Source organism: Sinocyclocheilus rhinocerous, unplaced genomic scaffold, assembly GCF_001515625.1.
Source record: "Sinocyclocheilus rhinocerous isolate Xijiao unplaced genomic scaffold, SAMN03320098_v1.1 scaffold1436, whole genome shotgun sequence".
Taxonomy (NCBI): domain Eukaryota; kingdom Metazoa; phylum Chordata; class Actinopteri; order Cypriniformes; family Cyprinidae; genus Sinocyclocheilus; species Sinocyclocheilus rhinocerous.
The window spans coordinates 932,557-943,304 of record NW_015647013.1 but is presented as its reverse complement, the minus strand read 5'-3'; the positions used below and the strand labels follow the sequence as shown (position 1 = coordinate 943,304).

Sequence of the window (10,748 nt, the reverse complement as noted above, 5' to 3'; positions counted from 1 at the left end):
TTTACATTATATTTAAATTTTGTTATTTAGCAGACACTTTTATCCAAAGCGACTTACAAATGAGGACAATAGAAGCAATCAAAACCAACAAAAGAGCAATAATATGCAAGTGCTATATTAGTATATTATTATAGTGTAATATTTAAATTTCACGTCCAAGCAATAATAAAAGGACACATTTTATTTATAATTTGTCTTAAATCTCATTTTGTTAAAAAAAAAAAAAACACGTGAATCGAATCGAATCGTGAGTTGAGTGAATCGTTACATCCCTACATGCCATAGCATCATTAAACTAGCATCTAACAATAGACAAAAGTGTTTTTTTCTTTCTCTAACCTATGGTTCTGTAACTATAAAGGCTGCTGTGTAATTTGCCCCCTGACTAAGCATTTAAATAATCCTGTGAATGCACTTAAAGAATTCAGAATCGAATCGAATCGAATTTAATTGCAAATCGAATCGAATCGTTCTGAATGTTGAACAACCCAAAGAGCCAAATTCCACAGAGGCCCAGGATAACAAGACAACGTCATAAATCTAAACCACCCCATCATGTCCTAATCACTTATTGTCTATGTATTTTGAATAACTATTGAATAGTTTATAGGATTATATTCATGTTGGGTATGTATGCGTTTGAATTTTCATGCTTTAAACGTTTCTATGAATCAGTACTTTGTAAAATGTATTATATTCTTGTTATAGAAATCATGCCCAAATTATTCACTGCAAGAGCGGGAAAATCCGGACCATGTGACCTGATAAGATAACATGTTGGTTTAGCCATGCTTTTTGCTTTATGTTTTTAGACATGCTTTTTGCTTTAGGTTTTTAGCCATGCTTTTGTTTTAGGTTTTTAGCCATGCTTTTTGCTTTATGCTTTTAGCCATGCTTTTTGCTTTAGGTTTTTAGCCATGCTTTTTAGCCATGCTTTTTGGCCATGCTTTTTGCTTTAGGTTTTTAGCCATGCTTTTGCTTTATGTTTTTAGACATGCTTTTTGTTTTAGGTTTTTAGCCATGCTTTTTGCTTTATGTTTTTAGCCATGCTTTTTGCCCATGAATTCTTCGAGCGCCATTCCAGCGTGCTCTGGCTTGCATGCCAGCAGCTCCTCTAAAACCATGGGGAGAAACGCCACCTAGTCAAACTTTACTCTTTTTTTTTCTTTTACTTTAGTTTCTTTTCTTTCCATTGAGAGTTTTGTGTTCCGAGTCAAGTTTTGCCACAAAGCCATGTCTCCAAATCCATCTCCGACTGTGCTGGCATCAAAACTTCAACCAGCCCACAACTCCGCATCTTCAGCCAACGCCCAACCATTGGCTTCCCAAGATGTCACTTCGAACGACAACTGGACTTCCAGCTAGGGCTGTGCAATTAATCTCATGCGATTGTCATGCGCATCTCGTCAGTAAAGCCGGTTCCGTGATTGGTAGTAAATCGCCATCACCTGCTTTCAGATGGAGTGGCATTTACTACACAGAGCTGTAGTTCACTGAGAAGCTAGGCAATATCGCGTTCATAATCGAATGCGATTCATCTGCGATTATGAACGCGATATTGCCTAATTGTCAGTGAACTACGGCTCTGTGTAGTGAATGCCGCTCAATCTAAAAGCAGGTGATGGAGATTTACTACTAATCACGCGCATGACAATCGCATGCGATTAATAGCACAGCCCTGCTTCCAGCCAATCAACGAACTCTTCTGCAACGACGACAACAAGGGAACCCCCTAAACAAGCAACGCAAGTACCTCCAGATTCTACTGGTGCATTTAATATAAATTTTAGCCTCACTGAAGAACTCAATGCGAGGGTTAATTCAATGACTGATGGTTGTTCAGGTCTATGCAATTGCACATATTGCTATAAATCTTGGGATTTCACATTTTCATTCTCTTAAACTCCTCACTTTCTCTCTTCCTGCAACTTGTGTGAATGTGTGAGTGCGTGTGTTTATGTGTTAGATTATTTTATATTGTCTTAGATTTATCCAATAAAGTCTTATTTATATTGAAAAGAGAAGTATCTTGTGTTTTGTGCTTACAAGTTAATGTCTTAAACTGCCGATCTTGTTACTGTGCTAACTAATAGTGTTTTCACTATATTTTGGATATTAATATCCATTGAAGAGTTGATGTTATACGGCTCGTTCCAATGAATCGCTGGCCGACTCAGTGATCAGCCGTAAAACAGTGATTCTGTCTTAAATAATCTTAAATAATTCCCTTTGAGCTTAAATGACCTGTTGCCCTTACATTTTACACTTAAATTTTTAGAGATTTTATTTATTTTTATAATTTAGCGATTTATTGGTTGAAGTTGTTTTTCATAAACTCAGAAAATTAAATTAGGCTTTTTGTTCGTTTAATCCAAGAAATAACCAACAGGTTGATCGATTATGGCAATAATTGTTATGCAGCTCTAGACTAAATGTAAAGGTAAAACACAAGACATTTGCAAACCACCTAAACCACAAAGGTTTGATGGATGACGTGTGTCTACACTGCAAACAAGCGGTTCGACACGACAAACAAGATCGATCACGTTCTAATCAATGAAGCCCTCACCAGTGCACACTTAAGAGTCAACTTTGTTGATTATAAAGAGAGCGAGCTGCTTTTTGTTCTGACATGTCATTCCGCTTCATCTGTATTAACATCATCTACCAAACGTTCCTTGATAAATGTTGTCTTTTGTTATATACTATATGCACATGCTGCATTTGTTTCTTTAATAATAAAAAAATCTATTCACATGCACAGAAATTATAACTGCATGGAAACCACATGGTGCAAGCTGTAATTTTAAGAACTTGTTTTCGATCGACCGTTTTTAAGGTTATAGCATTTTCATGTGCATTTTGAAGAGTGCTATGTTTAGTCATTCTGGCCCATTATCTCCATGGCAACATTCCAATTTAGGTGTTAAAGCATTCATCATGCTGAAGTCTGTCTGCGTGCCATCTGTTTGTAGGACAGGCCACACCATATAAAATACGAACTCCTCAAGACAATCATTTGTCTCATTTCTGGCAAAAAGCATGTGATCATCAAACCTCCACTGTGAGTCTGCAAGCGAACCTGAATCTTGTACAGTTCTGGTTCTAGGTAGAAGCATTGCCACTAAAAAACCTTTTACCTTTTCTGGGTATTTTTAGAGTTCTTAGAAGCCTCACAAATGGATCTTACATATTTGAGCATGTTGTGTCCGAGTTAAATAATACACGTATGGCAACGTGACATAAATGCACGAAAACGAGTCCTGAGAAGCATTTTGTGCAATTATTACAATAAAGGACTACAGAATTTCTGTTTAATGTGCACTAAATGAGCAGTACAGGTTTCGACGCGTTGCAAAAGCAAACAGTTCAGTTCTCTTGTTTGTTCTCTTACTTCACATTCACATCCATCCACATTTGTTTGACTTTCAGTCATCTGTCGCCATTTTACCCATCAGTATTTCTGTGTGCTTTGTTATTAAAACTAATATTTTATATTTAACTTGCATTTACTCTCATTTACATTTCAGACTAAAACACAACTGTTCAGCATTTACTGATCGCACTCCATCTCATTCTGTGAATTCTTCTTTTATTTTCATCTGTTTTCAGAGCATTTGGTTACACTTTATTTTAAGGTGTCCTTGTTAGTGTAATTATACATGTAAGTACTGAGTAATATTAATTAACTACATGTACTTACTATATGGTTAGGGTTTGGCTTAGGGTTACTTGCATGTAATTATGCATAATTTATTGTTATTATAATAGCGAGCACATGTAATGTGTAACAAGAACATCTTAAAATAAAGTGTTACTGAACATTTTAAATACATTTTTATTTTGTACTTTTTTTATTGTTACATGCATTAGTTAAGCATTTGTTACTTTTTATTTCTTATGCATCGGTTATATTGGACAACTACCACAAAGATAGGAATCATGAGGAAAAATGTCCAAATGCTTTAAATGACAGTCTTGTATCTAATGTTTAATGTAATGATGCTGTAAACATGCTACTTATGTTTTCTATTCTTTAGAATGTTTTTTATTTACATGAACTCCCGTGACTATAATTCAGTCTAGGACTGAATCCTCTCAAAAATAAATCTTACAGTCTTTCAAAGGCTGTTTTCACACTTGGATTGAATCTTTGGTCCAAACTAGAGATTCACAAATCAAATTCATAGGCTACTCTGGGATTAAATATGTTTACCAGTCCAAACTGTTAACCATTAAGCTACCAAAACCCATTCATTAATGTATGTATCTGGCTCCGCTACAGTTTAAATATATTTTTGTCAGTTTAATTAATACAAACAGTGGAGAGAAATGTGGGAACTGTCAGCAGCTTGACACACACATCACCTGTTTTACATCCATGGCTCTAAGTAATGAAGCACACATGCTAAACCATGTGTTACCTGTTTCTTTTTGACCATTCTATCTTACTGAGGCGATTGGAGCTGTACGTTGGAATTAGGGGAACAGCCTTAAGATGGTTTTCATCCTATCTTAAGGGGAGATCTTTTTCTGTAGCTATTGAGAATTTTACCTCTGTCAATGCTGCATGTACATGTGGGGTACCCCAGGGTTCCGTTTTAGGCCCGGTTTTGTTCTCCCTCTATCTTCTTCCTTTAGCATTATATCTCATACCATTTTTATGCAGATGATATATAGATTTATCTTCCAATGAAACCAGATGAGAATATATCTGTCCAGTCTCTGATTGATTGTGTGAGTGAAGTTAAAATTTGGATGGCGGATATTTTTTTACAGCGAAATGATTCTAAAGACCCGTTCATTTAACAGATAAATTCAGTTGTTAAATTAGCATTTTCTCCGCTTAGGATGATTGCTAAAACTAAATCTTTTCTTTCTATTAAGGATCTGGAAACTGTAATGCATTTATTTCAATAGTCCAAGATTGGTCCAAGATTCATATAATCATTACTGTTAATAGAGTTCGCCATCTGTTTGATTACATGACATGCTTGATTTTTACCGTACATTTCTGCCATATGGACATCAACTTGAGATAGTCACCGCTGATAAGCTACTACTAAATATAATGTAGAAACTTTAATTTTCTGTAAAGCTGCTTTGCAACGATTTGCATCAGGGTTAATTAAGTGATTGATGGTTGTTCAGGTCTATGCAATTGCACATATTGCTGTAAACTTGGGATTTCACATTTTCATTCTCTTAAACTCCTCACTTTCTCTCTTCCTGCAACTTGTGTGAATGTGTGAGTGCGTGTGTTTATGTGTTAGATTATTTTATATTGTCTTAGATTTATCCAATAAAGTCTTATTTATATTGAAAAGAGAAGTATCTTGTGTTTTGTGCTTACAAGTTAATGTCTTAAACTGCCGATCTTGTTACTGTGCTAACTAATAGTGTTTTCACTATATTTTGGATATTAATATCCATTGAAGAGTTGATGTTATACGGCTCGTTCCAATGAATCGCTGGCCGACTCAGTGATCAGCCGTAAAACAGTGATTCTGTCTTAAATAATCTTAAATAATTCCCTTTGAGCTTAAATGACCTGTTGCCCTTACATTTTACACTTAAATTTTTAGAGATTTTATTTATTTTTATAATTTAGCGATTTATTGGTTGAAGTTGTTTTTCATAAACTCAGAAAATTAAATTAGGCTTTTTGTTCGTTTAATCCAAGAAATAACCAACAGGTTGATCGATTATGGCAATAATTGTTATGCAGCTCTAGACTAAATGTAAAGGTAAAACACAAGACATTTGCAAACCACCTAAACCACAAAGGTTTGATGGATGACGTGTGTCTACACTGCAAACAAGCGGTTCGACACGACAAACAAGATCGATCACGTTCTAATCAATGAAGCCCTCACCAGTGCACACTTAAGAGTCAACTTTGTTGATTATAAAGAGAGCGAGCTGCTTTTTGTTCTGACATGTCATTCCGCTTCATCTGTATTAACATCATCTACCAAACGTTCCTTGATAAATGTTGTCTTTTGTTATATACTATATGCACATGCTGCATTTGTTTCTTTAATAATAAAAAAATCTATTCACATGCACAGAAATTATAACTGCATGGAAACCACATGGTGCAAGCTGTAATTTTAAGAACTTGTTTTCGATCGACCGTTTTTAAGGTTATAGCATTTTCATGTGCATTTTGAAGAGTGCTACGTTTAGTCATTCTGGCCCATTATCTCCATGGCAACATTCCAATTTAGGTGTTAAAGCATTCATCATGCTGAAGTCTGTCTGCGTGCCATCTGTTTGTAGGACAGGCCACACCATATAAAATACGAACTCCTCAAGACAATCATTTGTCTCATTTCTGGCAAAAAGCATGTGATCATCAAACCTCCACTGTGAGTCTGCAAGCGAACCTGAATCTTGTACAGTTCTGGTTCTAGGTAGAAGCATTGCCACTAAAAAACCTTTTACCTTTTCTGGGTATTTTTAGAGTTCTTAGAAGCCTCACAAATGGATCTTACATATTTGAGCATGTTGTGTCCGAGTTAAATAATACACGTATGGCAACGTGACATAAATGCACGAAAACGAGTCCTGAGAAGCATTTTGTGCAATTATTACAATAAAGGACTACAGAATTTCTGTTTAATGTGCACTAAATGAGCAGTACAGGTTTCGACGCGTTGCAAAAGCAAACAGTTCAGTTCTCTTGTTTGTTCTCTTACTTCACATTCACATCCATCCACATTTGTTTGACTTTCAGTCATCTGTCGCCATTTTACCCATCAGTATTTCTGTGTGCTTTGTTATTAAAACTAATATTTTATATTTAACTTGCATTTACTCTCATTTACATTTCAGACTAAAACACAACTGTTCAGCATTTACTGATCGCACTCCATCTCATTCTGTGAATTCTTCTTTTATTTTCATCTGTTTTCAGAGCATTTGGTTACACTTTATTTTAAGGTGTCCTTGTTAGTGTAATTATACATGTAAGTACTGAGTAATATTAATTAACTACATGTACTTACTATATGGTTAGGGTTTGGCTTAGGGTTACTTGCATGTAATTATGCATAATTTATTGTTATTATAATAGCGAGCACATGTAATGTGTAACAAGAACATCTTAAAATAAAGTGTTACTGAACATTTTAAATACATTTTTATTTTGTACTTTTTTTATTGTTACATGCATTAGTTAAGCATTTGTTACTTTTTATTTCTTATGCATCGGTTATATTGGACAACTACCACAAAGATAGGAATCATGAGGAAAAATGTCCAAATGCTTTAAATGACAGTCTTGTATCTAATGTTTAATGTAATGATGCTGTAAACATGCTACTTATGTTTTCTATTCTTTAGAACGTTTTTTATTTACATGAACTCACGTGACTATAATTCAGTCTAGGACCATCACGTGAGCTCTCATGTGATGTTGAATCCTCTCAAAAATAAATCTTACAGTCTTTCAAAGGCTGTTTTCACACTTGGATTGAATCTTTGGTCCAAACTAGAGATTCACAAATCAAATTCATAGGCTACTCTGGGATTAAATATGTTTACCAGTCCAAACTGTTAACCATTAAGCTACCAAAACCCATTCATTAATGTATGTATCTGGCTCCGCTACAGTTTAAATATATTTTTGTCAGTTTAATTAATACAAACAGTGGAGAGAAATGTGGGAACTGTCAGCAGCTTGACACACACATCACCTGTTTTACATCCATGGCTCTAAGTAATGAAGCACACATGCTAAACCATGTGTTACCTGTTTCTTTTTGACCATTCTATCTTACTGAGGCGATTGGAGCTGTACGTTGGAATTAGGGGAACAGCCTTAAGATGGTTTTCATCCTATCTTAAGGGGAGATCTTTTTCTGTAGCTATTGAGAATTTTACCTCTGTCAATGCTGCATGTACATGTGGGGTACCCCAGGGTTCCGTTTTAGGCCCGGTTTTGTTCTCCCTCTATCTTCTTCCTTTAGCATTATATCTCATACCATTTTTATGCAGATGATATATAGATTTATCTTCCAATGAAACCAGATGAGAATATATCTGTCCAGTCTCTGATTGATTGTGTGAGTGAAGTTAAAATTTGGATGGCGGATATTTTTTTACAGCGAAATGATTCTAAAGACCCGTTCATTTAACAGATAAATTCAGTTGTTAAATTAGCATTTTCTCCGCTTAGGATGATTGCTAAAACTAAATCTTTTCTTTCTATTAAGGATCTGGAAACTGTAATGCATTTATTTCAATAGTCCAAGATTGGTCCAAGATTCATATAATCATTACTGTTAATAGAGTTCGCCATCTGTTTGATTACATGACATGCTTGATTTTTACCGTACATTTCTGCCATATGGACATCAACTTGAGATAGTCACCGCTGATAAGCTACTACTAAATATAATGTAGAAACTTTAATTTTCTGTAAAGCTGCTTTGCAACGATTTGCATCGTGAAAAGCGCTATACAAATAAATTTGAATTGAATTGTGCTTAGGGATCACTCAATCTTGTTTATCTCGTCACAAGATGGTCCAAAATGCTGCAGCCAGACTTTTAACAGGGACCAGCAAGAGAGAAAGTATCACTCCAGTTTTGATTAGTTTGTACGGGCTTCCTATCAAGTTTAAATTCAGTTTAAGGTGCTGCCATTTGTGTACCATCTTACCTGTCTGATCTCTCGTACCATGATACTAACAGGCCTTTAAGGTCATCAAATACTTTATTGTTGGTACCTATGACGCGCTTGAAACTCGAGGGGGATCGTGCATTTTAAGTGGCAGCATCTAGGCCAGGGTTCCTCAATTAGTTTTCACTGAGGGCCAAATTCTGCCAACAATACCAAGCCAAGGGCCACCAACCACAATGTTACGACCAAAATGGTTGTTGTTGCTGCTGCTGTTTTTGTTTTTATTGTTGTTTTTTGTTGAAAGAGTCGCAAGATAAATATTCTGATTTTTTTACCCCCCAGTAGTCTGTTTTATTCAAACATTTTTTGTATTCAGGTACAGAAAACTAAAGAACTTTGCCTGTTGAATACTAAAAACGAATGAACAAACACAAAATCTGGATCTCCGTGTCTGCTCATCTCTAGACTGGATCTCTTCTCTCAACTTTCGCTAATTGCAGATTTTATTATTCAATCTGTCAGCATTAATATTTTTATCTTTAGATTTTTTGGGGGAATCAAACTGTAACACCGTGTCGCGATAAAAGTGATCTTTTCCATGTAGTTTTTGTCCTAACCACCTGCGACAGCGAATTCTATTTTTTAAAAACAGTTTCTATTTTCTGCGACGTCGCGGCTGGAAAAACATACAAAATATGACAGTGATAATCTCAGGTAATGATTATTTGCTATATTCAGTGTTAAGTGTTTGAATATTGTTTTGCATGACCTTTATAGCCATACTGAAAGCAAAAATAGATATAAACTTGCATCCGGGTTTAGACACGTTTCACTAATGTCGCTTTCTGATGCTGCGTTTGAATGTTCATGCCACATTATTTGAAATTAGCGCGGGTGTTTTTACCTCTGTCATAAATTTGTGATCTGTTTTATGTTGTTATTCGTTTTATGCATTTGTTGAATTTTTCGTGCAGCACTTTGGTCGACTCTGTCGTTATTAAATGCGCTATATAAATCAATAAAACTAAACTAAACGTTATATAAGACTTAGCCATACTGAAAGCAAAAATAGATATAAACTTGCATCCGGGTTTAGACACGTTTCACTAATGTCGCTTTCTGATGCTGCGTTTGAATGTTCATGCCACATTATTTGAAATTAGCGCGGGTGTTTTTACCTCTGTCATAAATTTGTGATCTGTTTTATGTTGTTATTCGTTTTATGCATTTGTTTAATTTTTCGTGCAGCACTTTGGTCGACTCTGTCGTTATTAAATGCGCTATATAAATCATTAAAACTAAACTAAACGTTATATAAGACTTGTATACCTTGGTCGGAGTCAGATTTGTCTGAAGAGCCCATGCTGTCCATTCGTGTGCGCTCCACACCGAGCTGCTCCAGGCATCTGTGCAGGTGCCTCTGTTCTCTCTGCAGCTGGTCTATAGTGTGCTGGGCCTTCCTCTCACCATCCTCCAACCTCTGCAAAACACACACGGGTTCAACCTCTGTATGTTCTGATCAAATGCATGAAGCCTTCAGGATAAGAGACTTCTTTCATTTGAACCCAAATCATTTGAATAGTACTGTATCTAGGGTTGGGCGATTTTTCCGATTGTATCTATTAATTCTAATGTAATGTTTGGCCACGATTTTATTTTTTATAAATCGAGGAATCACGGTTTTGATCACCAAGCGTTAGAATTAGACACTTTGACAATATGCCAATGATAACAGTAAAGAGAAAAGAATGACCCAAATGCATGCGAAGGACCATGAAAATATCGCTAGGTGTCATTTTTCACACAGAATGCGCTTTTTTTTTTTTGGCTGGCAACTTTTTCAGAAACGTTGGCAGGGAAAGGGTTAACTTGAGCGCCGCATTTTCAGAAAGCCGTTTCATGCATGAGATGCAAGCGCAACGGTCAAATGTGTTCATGTTTACATAGAATAAACAATGGAAAAGCAGCGCAATTGAATAAAAAACCTGTGAAGAACTACTACTGTATGACTGATATTTCATGCTTGCATCATGATGACAGGCTAAAAGCTGCTGTTTGTTGTTTTTACAGAATATTTATAGTTAATAATAGTCTACTGGTGTTCATCTTGAATTTAAATT

General features: G+C 35.6%; 1 protein-coding gene across 3 annotated transcripts in view; it reads right to left on the bottom strand.

Moving 5' to 3' along the window:
* The window catches only part of LOC107708253 (max dimerization protein 1-like), a 33,730-nt gene that overhangs the window by 2,334 nt on the left and 20,648 nt on the right, over positions 1–10,748 (bottom strand). For all 3 annotated transcript variants that reach the window (XM_016512440.1, XM_016512441.1, XM_016512442.1), the window contains one exon: positions 9,958–10,108. In XM_016512440.1, coding sequence (XP_016367926.1) covers positions 9,958–10,108 — 151 coding nt within the window. The remainder of the gene's footprint in view (positions 1–9,957; positions 10,109–10,748) is intronic.